The sequence below is a fragment of the Gymnodraco acuticeps genome, unplaced genomic scaffold (genome assembly GCF_902827175.1).
Source record: "Gymnodraco acuticeps unplaced genomic scaffold, fGymAcu1.1, whole genome shotgun sequence".
In the NCBI taxonomy this organism is placed as follows: domain Eukaryota; kingdom Metazoa; phylum Chordata; class Actinopteri; order Perciformes; family Bathydraconidae; genus Gymnodraco; species Gymnodraco acuticeps.
The window spans coordinates 558,006-573,990 of NW_022992290.1; the positions used below are offsets into that span (position 1 = coordinate 558,006).

The following is a 15,985-nucleotide window of genomic DNA, read 5'->3' on the forward strand; positions in this document are numbered from 1 at the left end:
AACTTGGCATTCACTGCAACACATCGCTGACAAAAGCACAAACACATTAAGTGGCTCAATCACGGTGTGGAGCACACTCGCATCCCCTCACACGGCATCACTATGCAGACTCAACGCTCACAATCCTCTGCTTCTCCGTTTAACAAGCGCCCGTCCTTGGCTCTCGAACTGACCCCCCCCCCCCCACCCACCCCACATCTCTAACAGTCTCTGATTGATTCAGGCTGGACAGTTAGTGGATTTCCATCATCTAATGCAAGCTGTGAGTGCTTCTCTTTTGTCCTGCTGTTAGAGAATCTGTCAGCTCCGGCGCCTTTTTTTCGACTTCTAATAACGTTTTCAGGCGGCCTGCGATCTCCTTGGCTCGTCCTCTCGTTACCGACACGATGAACGCCGTTTGCCGCCGCCTTATGAGCAGAAAATCGGGGCCCGGCTCAAAGTATTGGTATGCAGCCCGTCCGTTGCATGTTTTGCTGGCGATCTATTACCAGCAGGTAGCATAACTGCTGAGTCGATATGAGTTTTGGGAATTTATGTTTACGCAATTTCGTCTCTGAAAGGCAGCCGCTTTGATTAATCAATATAACAAATGACAGCGTGCTTAAAACTGGCAACAGCCTTTATTTTCATTCGACATTACAAAAAGAAAGCTATTTACAATTATTTCTGAAATTGGCATCATTTATTATTCCCACAGGTGATCAGTAGTAGTCCTCCAGATCGCCCTTCTCCCCCTGGTTCTGGATCTGCTGCTGCTTCTTGTACAAATCAGCAATCTGCAGGGAGATGGAGAGGAAGGGAGGGAGGGAGAGGAGGGAGGGAGGGAGAGAAGATCATGAAGTCAGGTCAGTAACATGAACAGCTAAAAATAACAGGATGATTATTCATATCCTGGGCTTTGAAGTCGGTGACTCCCAGCTGCTGACTGGCAGACGGAGGTGATGTTCGCTGAGGGTTTGAAGGTGAGGATGGGGGAGGAGAATAATGTGGGAGTAGCAGGGCCCGCCCAGAGTGAGCAGACGCAGGGTGGCAGAGCGAGGAGGGAAACAATGAGAGGATCAAGGTAACGCTCTGATTCTCAACCTGTTCGGTCCCCATGTTCTCATAATTCCTCTTGGCTTGATTTTGGATTATTTCAAACTGTCTGCTAACTCACAGAGAGTGAAACTAGGTGTGTGTGTTCATACTTTAACAACTGATCATTTAGATGCCGCTGATGTTGCAACCTGACAATAACGATCAACATATCTACAGTTAACAGATGGCTGCTAATTCCAGACAGTAAAAAATAACATTGTAATTTGATTCCGAACGTATAAAAAGTACCAAGGCTCAGGTAAAACAAAACAAAAAACAGCTGGATGTTTTAAGCCTCGTCAAAACTCAAATGTATGTGAGCAGTTACACAACTATAGGCGATGGTTGCTGGTTCAGATGCAGAAGAAGGTGTTCGCTGTCAGTCAGAGTTTGTACAAGAGTGTCTTAAATCTTTCAGGAGAGCCAAACTGGTGGACAAAGTGAACACTCAAAGCTACATGTTAGCAGCTGTGATTTGTTTGTGTGCCCCTGATGGATTGATAAGACAGTTTTATTTGATGTGGGTCACAAAAGGACATCAAAGCGACCATATATATATATATATATATATAAAGTCCCACTGAAGTACCTGGCAGCCTCTTTGCTCTGGCACCTCTCTACAAATAAAATGCATGTGTTTGTGCAAATCTGTTTCCAGACCTAATCTGTGCATCTGGACCGGGTGAAGATTTTACCTATTGACGCAGCAACCACTGTAAGTTATATTCTTGTTTAATTAGACTTCTCTGTTTCATTTATTCTACTCTGTATAATTGTTCTGTAGTTATTGTAGCTAATACGGCGCTTTTGAGAGATTTTAAATCTCAGATCTGCTCAGGCGAAACCTGCTGCACAGGTCTCAGCACTCAAGCCTGCATTACAATAGAGGCAGGGCCGGTCTACTGTCTCCCATCAGCTGTAGATAGTTAACTAATTAGAGGGGCGTGGCCCTACAGCTGTGAGAACTCAGCAATCAGGCGTCCATTTTAGGTAGCTCTTTCCTGGAGCGTCAGACAGCCGAAGACTGACAAAGACATTGGAGTCCTACGGGAGTCACGAGGGAGGCAAATCCTACTCTGATTGAGCTGGTGTCTTATTTCTCTTTTCTTTAGTTTTCTAGCCCCTCATGCTATAATCATGTGTATTTTCTCCATTCCTGTTCATGTGTCTTCTCGCAATTATCACTGGCCCCGTGTATCTCCTAATCGATATAACCGGCCTGCTCTCGTCTATCCCACGTGCTCCACTGAGATCCAACATCTAGTTTCAGGTGGCCTGTGGAATTGCCAGTCAGCTGTTCCTAAGGCTGACTTCATCTCTGGCTACGCCTCCCTGCAGTCTCTGGATTTCCTTGCTCTCACTGAGACCTGGATTACTCCATCCAACACATCCACCCCAGCAGCTCTCTCCACTGCATATTCCTTCTCCCATACACCTAGACCAACTGGCAGAGGAGGTGGCACTGGTCTCCTGCTCTCTCCCAAATGGAGCTTTTCCCTCTTCAAGCTACCTAACTTCACTCCTTCCACCTTTGAATTCCATGCCGTCACAGTAACCCATCCTATACAATTAACCATTGTTGTTCTCTACCGTCCACCAGGCGCCTTGGGGGACTTCTTGGAGGAATTAGATAATCTCCTCTCACACATCCCTGAAACTGGCCCTCCCGCTGTACTTCTCGGAGACTTCAACCTCCAGATGGGGAAGATAGACGAACTAACATCCCTGTTAACCGCCATTGCTTTCTCACTGTCTCCGTCCCTACCGACTCATAAAGCTGGCAATGTCCTTGATCTCATATTCTCAAGGAACTGCGCTACTTCTTACCTCTCTGTAAACCCGCACCACACATCCGATCACTTCTTCATTTCATTCTCTCTACCCCTTTCCAAACATAACAAACTAATCTCTTCTCATCCTGCACTTGTCCGCCGTAACCTTCGTTCCCTCTCCCCCTCTACCTTTGCCTCATCGGTGCTCTCAGCTCTCCCTTCCTCTGACTCGTTCCAACTCCTGCCTTCAAACTCTGCTGCAGAAACTCTCCTCTCTACTCTCTCATCCACTCTGGACTCTCTCTGTCCTCTCACATCTCGGCAGGCTCGTCAGTCCCCTCCTGCTCCCTGGCTAAATGATGCACTGCGTGCTAATAGAACCGTCCTTCGGGCAGCAGAGCGGAAACGGTGGGAATCCAAACACCGTGACGACATCCTAACCTATCAGGCTCTCCTCTCCTCTTTCTCTGCTTCGATCTCTCAGGCAAAAAGCACTTTCTTTCAAGATAAGATCCAATCTTCCTATTCCAATCCTAAAAAACTATTCTCCATCTTCTCCACCCTCTTGGACCCTCCAAAAGCCCCTCCCCCCTCCTCACTTCTGTCAAGCGACTTTGTTACCCACTTTGAAAAAAAGGTTGATGATATTCGCTCTTCTTTTTCTGACTCACCTTTACTCACCGCTGGGTCACCAGACCTTCCTTCCACCAACACACTGACCTCCTTTTCCCCTCTCTCTCCAAGTGAGGTTCTTACCCTCATTACCTCTGCCCGCCCTACCACCTGTCCTCTGGACCCTATCCCTTCAAACCTCCTTCAGACTATCACTCCTGATATTCTACCGTTTCTCACCCATTTCATCAACACTTCTCTAACTTCTGGTCACTTTCCAAACAGTCTCAAGGAGGCAAGAGTAAACCCTCTCCTAAAGAAACCCACTCTCAACCCGTCTGATGTTATAAACTACAGGCCTGTCTCTCTCCTCCCGTTCCTGTCTAAATCACTCGCGCTGTCTTTAAACAACTCTCCTGTTATCTCCATCAGAACAACCTTCTGGATCCGCACCAGTCTGGTTTCAAGGCAGGTCACTCCACAGAAACTGCTCTCATTGCTGTCACGGAGGAACTGCACACTGCCAAAACTGCATCCCTCTCCTCTGTCATCATCCTATTGGACCCGTCTGCTGCATTCGACACGGTGAATCATCAGATCCTCCTTCGCACTCTCCAAAAACTTGGAGTTTCAGGCTCTGCACTTTCCCTCCTCACCTCATATCTGAAAGACCGTACCTACAGGGTGACTTGGAGAGGGTCTGAGTCCCACCCTTGTCAATTAACTACAGGGGTCCCTCAGGGCTCTGTTCTTGGTCCCCTCCTCTTCTCCCTGTACACAAACTCACTCGGATCAGTCATTAGCCCGCATGGTTTTTCATACCACTGCTACGCTGACAACACCCAATTAATTCTGTCCTTTCCCCGCTCAGAGACCCAGGTCGTCGCACGCATCTCTGCTTGTCTAGCTGACATCTCTCAGTGGATGTCTGCTCATCACCTCAAGCTCAACCTTGACAAGACTGAGCTGCTCTTCCTTCCGGGAAAAGATTGTCCCACTCTTGACCTAACAATCAACATCGGCACCTCAGTTGTTTCCCCGACTCAGACTGCAAGGAATCTGGGTGTGACCCTAGATAACAACCTGTCCTTCACTGCAAACATAGCTGCCTACAACCCGCTGCTGCAGATACACGCTTTACAACATCAGGAAGATACGTCCCCAGCTGACACAGAAAGCGACGCAGGTTCTGGTCCAGGCTCTCGTCATCTCACGCCTAGACTACTGCAACTCCCTCCTGGCTGGTCTACCTGCATGTGCCATCCGACCTCTGCAGCTTATCCAGAATGCAGCGGCTCGTCTGGTCTTCAACCTTCCTAAATGTTCCCACACCACTCCGGTCCTCCGCTCCCTTCACTGGCTTCCGGTAACTGCTAGAATCCACTTCAAGACACTGGTACTTGCTTACCATGCTGCGAATGGATCTGGCCCTTCGTACATCCAGGACATGGTTAAACCGTACACCCCAGCGCGTGCACTACGCTCTGCATCAGCCAAACGACTCGCTGCGCCCTCGCTGCGAGGGGGACCCAAGTTCCCATCAGCAAAAACACGTGGGTTTGCTATCCTGGCTCCAAGATGGTGGAATGAGCTCCCCATTGACATCAGGACAGCAGATAGCTTACACACCTTCCAAACTGAAAACTCATCTCTTTCGACTCCACTTCGAGCGTTAGAACTATTAACGAAGCACTTTTATACTAATAAAGGACTGGCTTATCTAAAGCCAGTTGAGTAGCACTTGAAATGTTTGGCTCTATGAAACCTGATGTACTTATATGATTCTGTTTTCTTCAAGGTTGTGTCTTCCTGGTCGAATGTACTTATTGAAAGTCGCTTTGGATGAAAGCGTCAGCTAAATGCAATGTATATGTCCTACAGTGTGTGTGTGTGTGTGTGTGTGTGTGTGTGTGTGTGTGTGTGTGTGTGTGTGTGTGTGTGTGTGTGTGTGTGTGTACAATAACAGTGCAAATCTTCAATGTTAAGTATGTTAAACTTTACTTTAACAGTCAAGGGTCCTTTGACAATTTTTTGAATTCAAGGGGATTTGCTTTTATGAAGAAAAGTAAAAAGAAACACATTTACAAAGATGAACGCGCAGGAATCCGCAACTTTTACTGAATGGATAAACCAATTCATCATTTTGTCTATTAATAACAAATTAATCTGCAGCAGTAATGACATTCTTTTAAATAATTTAAGACATTTTTAAAGCAAATATCTTTAAAAAATGTGCTGGTTTAGCTTCTCCAATGTGAGAATATATCACTATTTCTTCTATTAGTGACAAAAAATGATTGAATCTGACACACCTTCAGCTTGTGGACTCTTCATTGATGATAACAAGCAGGGACGCAGGAAGGGGGGGTGCTGAGGGGGCTGCAGCACCCCCACCTGCGAGGCTCCACTAGCACCCGCACCCCCAAACGCGGCACACCTATAGTGTAAGCTACAGTTACGCCGCTGCGAGGCTCCACTAGCACCCCACTCCACTAGCACCCCACCCCCAACTCTGACAGACTTCGCACGTGCCTGATAACAAGCATTTAAATGTTTAGACCTAAACATTTTCAAACACTATTTATAGCTGACACGATTACTAAATGAGAATAACTCTCAGACTAAACGTTCATTTAAGTCACATGGTGTTGCTTGACATATTAGTGTGCACAACCTTAAACTAGAGTTCCCATTATTTGAAATGTCCAGAGATCTTGAATGTCCCCAGCTTCTCCAGTGAGTGTGTATTCTGCATTTTACACAACCGTACAGCAATGAGTGCATTGTCAGGTTGTTTGGGTCGAAGTATAAATAAATGATGTGCTCGTGGGTCAGCGGGAACGACCAAGAAAAGCAAAACATCTTAAATAATTCAAACGTAATTTATACCACTGGTAAAACGTGATGTCACTGTACAGATGTAGCATCCATTCATACTCTGAGCTACATTTTGAGTAGAATCACAGTTTAAGGTGTCAGCGTGTTTTCAGGTGCCTGCTCATCTCTACTCTATCATTCAGTGTTTGTGCCCTCAGAATATATTACCCAGACTCCAACAGTAAACTCCAGAGGTGCCGTTTTACCTGACTGTCAGTGCATGAATCAATGCCAGCGTACAAAAAGCAGCAGCAGCTCGTCCTTGCAGTGCTATTCACGCTTGAAATGTTTACAGGACAGCTCTTTGTGAGGTGGCCATGATGACGTTGATGCACTGATTTAAAGTAGCATGGCCAAAAAAAGAAAGTAAATTAAATTCCCCACCAGTTAACGGTCATTATTATATTTCACAAGGTCGACCTGTGATGGGGTGTGATGCTCTAACTCAGGGTTGTCCAGACTTTTTTTCCCGAGGGACACATACAGAAAAATATACGAAGGGCTGGGCCACTCACTAGAGGTTTATCGCCTCATAAGTTAAGTTATAAATCAGCAAAATAAAACAAATGTAAGTAAATTATGCTTAATCAGCGTACATCACAGCTCTCCATAGGTTTCAATTATTTTGTTGGTAGCTCATTCCTTAAAACAGAAGCTCCAGATTGATTATAATAAGAGGAAATATTACAATAATATACTTATTGTAAGTCGCTTTGGATAAAAGCGTCAGCTAAATGCAATGTAAAAATAGGAAGGGTTTATTTCAAGCTTGTTATACAAATAAGTTATTGAGCTTTTTTCTTATCAACTTAGATTTGTTAGAAAATGTTTTCAGCTTTAATTAAAGGTGGGGTAGGTCATTTTGGAGAAACCAGCTCGAGTGCGCTAGAATTTGAAAATACACAACCGGAACAAATCTGCCACTTCCTTACAGAGCCCCTCCTCCAACACACACAAACGCGCACATGACCAATGAGGGCACGAGATAAGTTTGTGCACGGATGGAAGGCTGACAGGCAGGTACATTTTTGTATGGATTTTTTGTCAAAGCTCTTCAGATATTCATTGCTATCGGGATGTTAAGAGCATTCCATGGAATATAACAAAAAGTGTATCTCGAGCCGGTTTCTCAAACTTACCTACCCCACCTTCAACTGAATTTATTTGAAAAGTGGGCTTATTAACACATGAATACTGTGTAATATCTGTTTACATCTATATTTAAGAAGTAAAAGACGGACACAAGTTTCATTTGAGGGCCATACTGCATTATACTTTTTGAATTTGCAAAATGGTCCACAGGCCGCATTTGTTCCCCGGGCCGTAGTTTGGACACCCTTGCTCTAAGTCAGGGGTGTCAAACTCAATTTCATCACAGGCCACATTGGAATTATGGTTGCACTCAAAGGGCCGGTTGTAACTTTAAGACTATATAAATATTTAATATATATAAAATGATGTATTATATTACATTACTGCCTCGGATTATTATCAGATAGGGTAATAACTTCATAATAATAATAGCTCTACGGCAAATAATTGCAAGTCTCTTCGGTGAGAATGTCACAAAATGATTTAAAAAGAAAAGCCAAATTCTGCATTCTGTGACATTTGGGGGAAAAGGTAACATTTTGAAAAAAAAGCAACGTTTTGAAAATAAAATCGAATTCTGAGAAAAAAGGCATATTTTGAAGAAAACATTTCAAATTCTGAGAAAAAAAGTCAAATTTGAGATGCATTGTGGGACATGTAGTTTATGGGCAACGTGCTTCTGTAAATCGGCATGTAACCGTGTAATAAACATATTATATTCTTTGCAAGCTCTTGTGGGGCCACAGAAAATGAAGTCACGGGCCAGATTTGGCCCCCGGGCCTTGAGTTTGACACCCCTGCTCTAAGTGAACCAGACATTATTAGGACTCCACCGCAGATTTCACACCCCTGTTTTTAGCCTCTCACTAGGCTGATCTGAGTGTCGGTGATCTGAGTGTCGGTGATGTGATGTTCGGTGATGTACCTGAGCTCCAGTCGTGGCGTCCTCAGGCTTTTTGTCATCTCTGATCCGAAGGAAGCGGGGGAACCTCAGAGAAATGCCCTTCACTGGATCCACCTGAGGGGGAGGGTCACAGTGAGTTTACAGTGAACAGACGTGTGAGCATTTGCCCTTTAGTTGCTTTTACTGTCTTATAAACGGTGACCCCTAGATGTGTTGAATATCTTTCTGACCATCAGGCAAAAAAAAGCTATGAAATCTCAACTACTTCAAGGTTTTAAAACATCAAAGATTGAATTACTTTCTTTTTGAATGTAAGGATTTTTATTTAACCCTTCTTTGCACTTTTGTCCTACTTCATGTTCCTCTGAAATTCTCTTTTTACCTGATGATTCTCTAATTTTCTCTTTTTTTATGAAAACCAATAGGAGAAAATGTTGAACGTGAATCATCGCATTTAAGATTTCCAAATGTATGTATGTAGACATTAAAGGGGCGCTATTATGCTCATTTGTATGCTGTGTCTCTACTGTGACATGTCTCCATGCTTTAATGTTCACAAAGCTCTTTATTGTTCTCATACTGCCTGTGCTGCAGCACCTCTTTTCGCCCTCTGTCTGAAACCAGAGCCCAGGCTGCTCTGATTGGTTAGCTGGCTGGCTCTGTTGGGATTGGCCAACCGCTTAGAGATGTCCCGCCCCTTATTTTATCATATACATTGTGTTGGAGCATCACTTACATAATGATATCATTATGGACTTTTTAGAAGTCTGAAAATGTCCAAAATGAGAGCTCATCAAACTAATCAGTGAAAACTGGCTACAAATGTGCGCTTTGAAAAGTCACGTAACCAAAAAATAACAAAGCCGAAGCTGAATGCTCCATCGAAATCAGTCGCATTGACCCGAAGACACATTTTGAGTTATATACACTGTTGGAAAGAGGAGATTCCTAGCGTTCTAATGATATCAGGATTGTTTTTGTACTCCAAATATTAAGCACAATATGTCACATTATATAATGACTGTCACCGAGTCATCGTTTTGAGAGAAAGGCCTTCAAAGTTTCCTCTTCTCTGGAATCCATCGATCTGATGTATTATTAGCAAATGATCAAAATACTACGGAGGGAAGATATTTTCATTTGGATTACTGGTCTGGGGGAAGCTCGCGAGTGTGTGTGTGTGTGTGTATGTGTGTGTGTGTGTGTGTGTGTGTGTGTGTGTGTATGTATGTGTGTGTGTGTGTATATACGTGTGTATTGTGTTTGTTCCCCGGAAAACACTCACGAGAAACACCGGCTGTTGTTGTGCCTGCTGTGACGTCAAGTTACTCCGTTCTCCGCTTGTAATTATGCCGTTAAAAGCTTCAAAGCTGTATTTATCATCTGAATTTGCCGAAACAAGTTTAATATTCTGAAAGCCAAGACTTTGTTTATTTGAAATCAGATGAAAACAAACTGTAACGGTTATCTATGATTACTATACGCCTTACATTCATAATTTCAGCGGAGGGAGGGGGGGCGGCGCTGCGGAACAGCAGAGTGGCGAGTGACAGCTGCCATCTTCCCTTTATAAGATTCAAAAATGTATTTATCGTGTGATTTTGGAAATAAAAGTGTCATATTCTGAAAGCCAAGACTTTGTTTATTTAAAATCAAACAAAAAACCTGAACCCCGAAAAACTATTTTTTACGCAAATCCACGTTTGTTTTGAAATGAGCCGTTGCGACTTCCGACTGATTTCGATAGAGCGGTTCACAAATTGATTTGTTAACTTCATATGTTGACTCACACTAACCTGTTTAAGCCTCATTAAAGCGGCAGAGACTAACATCTTAGAATAGTTGTAGTAACATTGTGATGTGGAGATGTTTCAGTAACAGTTAGTGCTGAGATAACCTATAACATTTAGGGTTTAGATTTGTTCCAACTATAGGAAAACCCTGTGCAATGTACAGGATGTTAAAAAGTAATGACACGAATCACCTGTCAAAACTATCCTGGTTGTTGACGATATGTGAAGCATGGAAACCACTAACCCTCTTTGAAATGGCCTCATTTGTTTACAATGACTCATCCAGCTATCTCAAATTCATGTGCAGTAAAAAGTATGTTCATAGACACTAAATATGTTTTTTTAAATAAAGAAATCCAGTAAAATATGCAATACTCTTGTTTTTCCTCTTACAAATGTTTGCAGACGGACATCTATCTCGGGGCCTTTTTTTCTTCAGGACTTGAACACTGTAAACTTTATAGCAAACCCTTTATGTGCACTGTGGGACTGAGTCAGACATGCGGCTACACAACGGGTGATAAACAAGTATCTGTGCCATTAAATCCGGCATCTTTTACAACATTTTTTAATAACTCAATTAAGAGCCGCTAATTGTGACTTTTCATTGTTGTCAACAGACCATAACATGCCGGGTTTATCAGGGGAAACACATTGGGGAGATTAACGGGCTGTACTGACCATCCCCATGGCAGCTTTGTAGACGGGAGACAGCGATAGGTCGGCACACTTCACCTCCCAGACCTGCATGGCATCCAGCCACACCTCGGGCTCTGCTGATTGGTCCACACGGTAGTAGGGGCGGGGCTTAGGCAGAATGTGCTCCTAGAGAATAGAGAATAGACATTAAAGGTCTCCTACTATGGTATTTTTAGGCATATATTATGGGTCTCAGATATTTACAACACATGTCTCTGAAGTGTTTGGCTCCAAACACCAAACAGATCATTGCAGCATTACCCATAATCCCCTCTGTTTCAGCCCTGTTTCAAAAGTGCTGATTCTCTGTCTGTTACTTTAGATGAAAATAAGGAGCCCCTCCCCACGCCCCTCTGAGAGATATTTGGTTACAAAGAACACAATGGTGCTCTAGGAGGAGATTCAGGTGATAAGGGGGGGGGGGGGGGGGGGGGGGGGGGGGGGGGGGTTACCTTGGTTGCTGATTGGCTAATGGTTACACAAGCCAAAAAATCGTTATGACATCATAAAGTGGCCGAAATCTGATCAGCTCATTTTCAGACAGGTTTTTATAGAAATGGATCAGGACAAAAAGAGAGAGAATCTTTTTACCTGAAACTTTCAGAATCTCTCACACAGAGGGGACACGTGTTGATGAATAAAAGACATGACAAAGTGGATTTTCCATAATAGGTGACCTTTAAATATTAAGTGTTAACTTATATATATCCTTTATGTAACCAGGTAAAAGTCTCATTGAGATTAAAACCTTTTTTCAAGAGCGACCAGGCCAAGAGGGCAGCATGAACAATGTTACAACAAATGAACACAAAACAATACAGGCAGACGAATACAGCTGTAAAACACAAATGAAATGGCACATTACAAGTCAATATGCAAATAAAAGAAACTGTTATAAAACATTAAAAACTGGCACAATTTTAAAACGACTTCAATTTTGGGATATAAGAGCAATCACATTGACCAATGGTTTCTTGTTCTCTGTCCTTTAAGATGGACTTGAATTCCCCCAGAGCAGGGGTCGGCAACCCGCGGCCCACGGGACGCATGCGGCCCTTTAAGCCCTCTGCTCTGGCTCCCTTGAGCTTAGACAAAAATAAGAAGGAAATAAAATAAAAGTATTTGTAGGACTATTTATATTTTGTTGCACGGTTGAAAATGTTTCGTATCTTGTATTTTGAGGTGATACTGTGACACAAAAATAAAAAACAAAACGGTTTTAATTAGGTCAACTAAAATATGCGTCACATCCTGCTACGGTCCCGCGCGAGCGCCTTTTCCTGGAGGCGAATAACCTGACCCCGGCTCGATGAGCGAACTATGGATAAATCAGAGAAAAGTACCAGAGGAACTTTAATTTTAACTTTTAATTCTGTGTGGACAGTTATATGCTTTCACAGCAAACGATGCTGGTTTACCGGTATGTTTGATATGTAGAGAAGTTGTCAACGGTGGTGCAGCCTTTACGTATCGAGGAACAACACGGGAGAGGAAGACAGCTGACGATCTTCAGTCATAATTCAATGGGGTATGTAATTTATTTCAAAAACACTTTTTGTTATATTCCATGGAATGCTCTTAACATCCCGATAGCAATGAATATATTAAATGCTTTGACAATAAATCCATACAAAAATTAATCTCTGGAAGCCGTAGCGCTGTAAAAAGCACGACCAATCATCTGAGCCGGCCCGGCTAAAGTAACTGGATGATCTACCTGCCTGTCAGCCTTCCATCTGTGCACACACTTATCTCGTGCCCTCATTGGTCATGTGCGCGTTCATGTGTGTTGGAGGAGGGGCTCTGTAAGGAAGTCTGAAGGAATATTTTTTCCGGTTGTGTACTTTCAAATTCTAGCGCACTCGAGCTGGTTTCTCCATCCTTACCTACCCTACCTTTAACTCTTTTTAGGGTGCAGCTATATGTTTTATTTATTTCAAAGTGGGCCCATTTTAATAATATTTTTTTTTCCTTCAAATGTGCAGAGGACTCCCCAAGTGCTGTGTTTAATTTATTTTAAAGTAGGCCTGTGTATTATTTTTAATTCTCCTTATAAGAGTTCTTTGTTTCTTATTAGAGGTTAACAGTTTTATATCATGTAATAAATAGCCTAATAAATGCAAAAACACTGTGACTATGAAATATGTTTTGCGGCTCCAGACAAAACGTTTTTTTTGGAAAAAGGAGCAAAATGGCTCTTTTGGGCAAAAAGGTTGCAGACCCCTGGCCCAGAGTGATACAATCTGACAGTTTCAGCTCCGCCTCCTTCTGTACATGATTCCAGGCAGAAGGGGCAGCATATTTAAAAGCTTGTTTGCCTAGTTCTGTTCTCACTTCAGGAACCAGCATCTGAATAATATTTTTCTATTTTATCTTGCACGACTTGTCTGTGTTAAGTATTTTGTATTTTGTTGGAGGAGCCTAAGTCATTGCCAGACGACCCTGTAGGTGTTGTGCATGTGACAATAAAGCCTTTGAATCTTGCACATTCTTATCTCAGTACCAAGGACCTCAGGAGATGGAATAAAACACATTTTATTCAAATATGCTGAAGCAGTTAACCCCAGTGTTGATGTCAGCTGAGTTTCTTTACATTTTGTTATTGTCAAAAGTCCTTCTAAGTTTATATTATATTAAATCAACCTTATTCAGTTTGAATTCAGTGGTGAAGGAACGTTTTAGTTGACGCAAAGTCTGTTCATTATAGTTTTATCTTTAAAGAAAATAGTCTAGTTTTAGTTTCGTCATCTGAATATATCAAAGATTTAAGTCAAACAGGATCATTTTATTCAGACATATTTTTGATTTAAAGAGGCCCTATTATGCTAATGTTATATCACGTACACTGTGTTCGAACGCTAGCCAATCGACGCGCTAGTAGTGATGTCAATATCAAAAGTCAAAGTCAACTTTATTGTCAATCTTTCAGTTTGAGTGTATGTCGCAGAAGTAACCAAAGGAGTCCAATTGAGGGCGGTGATGGACATATTTCATCATCGTTTTTGTCAACGAAACAATCCCAAGGTAGTCTTCGCCTTTTGAGATATTAACATACTTCTGTATATAAACTGTACATAGATACAGACGTCTATGAGCTAAAGACCAAAGTGAAATGCATTCACAAAGAAAGTGATACAGAGGAGCTGTGGTTGCTCTGCTGAGTCTGCCGCTGCCTCCCATCCATCTCGAGAGGCAGCGCTCTGAACACTCATATCTAAATGATACCTGCTGCCTGAGGGCCAACATGAGAGGGTGTTTCCAAACCACATCATCATACACCTACATGAAACATTTCATTCAGAAACACCTTGATATGCACATTTTTCTGATACCTGATAGTAACCTCTTCAATGAAATAAAAAAAACTTCAATAAACTAGCAGCTGAGTTCAGGCCTCCGCTTCCAACAAAGCGTTTCCGTTCTGCGAGCAAACCGTCAAATTCTACAATATTTAATAGTGTCTTTTTAACTTTGACACAAGCAATCATTCTGTCAGCGTAGGTGTCACACTTTTGCAAAATGACACCTATCTTGCTTTTGGCATAAAAACAATGTGGCTCTGGGAACAGATTAATGATAACTCCAGTGCTGCAGAGTCCACAGAACTGGGTCATATTTAAGTAATGCCGGGGAAAGGAGGCTCCGGCAGTCGTGCTGCTTTTCTCTCACATATTATTTATACTGTGGGCATTCAAGTGACTCTCTTATAAAGAGTGAATTACAATGAGTGAGCTGGTAGGCGTGTAGGGTCTTATAAAACATCTCTGCTCGTCGAGTTAGCGCTCCAGATATATACTTTATCCCACTCCTGATCCACATGAAATCTTTTACAGGTTATCGTTATTAGGGCAACACAATTTATTGAAATCGCAGAATTCTCTTGTGCAATATTCAAATTGGAGGATGTTTCGCAAAGGCTAAATATGTGTTCAAATACAATTTTGAATTAAGTATTGTGGAGCTGCAGGGAAATACTGGGTTACAAATGTCTGAAACCAGAGCTTAGTCTACTCTGATTGGTTAGCTGGCCGGCTCTGTTGTGATTGGTCAACCGCTTAGAGATGTCCCGCCCCTTAGCCTATCACGTACAATGTGATGGAGCGCTAGCCAATAGAAGTGCAAGCGTTAAACAGTGATGTCATTGTGTTAAAGAAGTAAACAAAAGTCCATTGGAGGTGTATCAGGGAAGGAACTTGGGGATTTTAGCCTTTGCAGACCATTTACATGCACAAAAACCTATAGAGCAAACGACAGGAAAGGGAAAACCCCTAAAAGCATGACAGGGCCTCTAAAAAAAAATTACAAATGTTTATTATAATTAGACATAATGTATAGGAGCGGTCTCAGTTATAAGCACATTTCTTCACACCTCCCTGGGTGTAGCATCCATCTTGAGGACATACAGTATAAAAAAAGACTTCTATTTATAATTGAGTACAGGTGCTGTTGCCGGGGGACACAGAGTTTTTGCACAGTATGCAGTATTTCTGGCGAGCTTAAAAAAAAAAAAGGTGGACTTCTTGTTAAGTTGGAAAACTGGAGATTGTATAAGATCAAAAGCAAATCCCTCAGTAGCTCTCAGTGGCCGCTTAAGTCAAGCAAGTGCTCACTTTAACTTGGGTCTTACCATATATTCTCCTATAAGAGTCTGAGGTAAACAGCTCACAGGGTATAATCCCGCTTCTTTGAGACGTTAAATGTGAAACATATGTGCAGGAAGTGCTGGCTGTCACTGACAGTAGCTCCACAGCACTCAACGGAGAAATAATGAATGAATGAACACTTTATTTTGGTTGGAGAAGAGCAGCAGAGTGGTGGGACACAACATGGCTGTTATTGTGCTGCTGTATCAAGTGGGATGTAAAGTGGTTATAGTTCTGCATTGTGTCTTTGATGTAGCAACGCTGACCCATTCTCAGGTCTCGGTTATGAACATGGTGAATAAATTGTTATCAAATCCAATAGGAAAGATGTCCAAGTCTAGGAAATCTATGAATATGACTTTGATATCCTGATAGGAGACGAGATATGACATTTTTGATATTGTAATATTGTTGGTGTCATCTTTTCCAGTTGATTTACAAAAAAGTGTTTTTCTTCCTGAACCAAACCGTTCTAGCTGTTCTGTGACGGCCCGTCCACACTACAGCTTCGACAGC

The 15,985-nt window shown here is 42.5% G+C and overlaps 1 protein-coding gene across 1 annotated transcript in view; it reads right to left on the bottom strand.

The window, feature by feature from the left end:
- Nucleotides 1–598: 598 nt before the first annotated feature.
- Nucleotides 599–15,985, bottom strand: part of lig1 (ligase I, DNA, ATP-dependent) — a gene marked incomplete at its 5' end in the record, with an annotated part of 28,151 nt that continues 12,764 nt past the window's right edge. Inside the window, 3 exon segments of the mRNA XM_034207902.1 lie at nucleotides 599–776; nucleotides 8,356–8,448; nucleotides 10,809–10,952. Of these exon segments, the coding sequence (XP_034063793.1) occupies nucleotides 702–776; nucleotides 8,356–8,448; nucleotides 10,809–10,952 (312 nt within the window).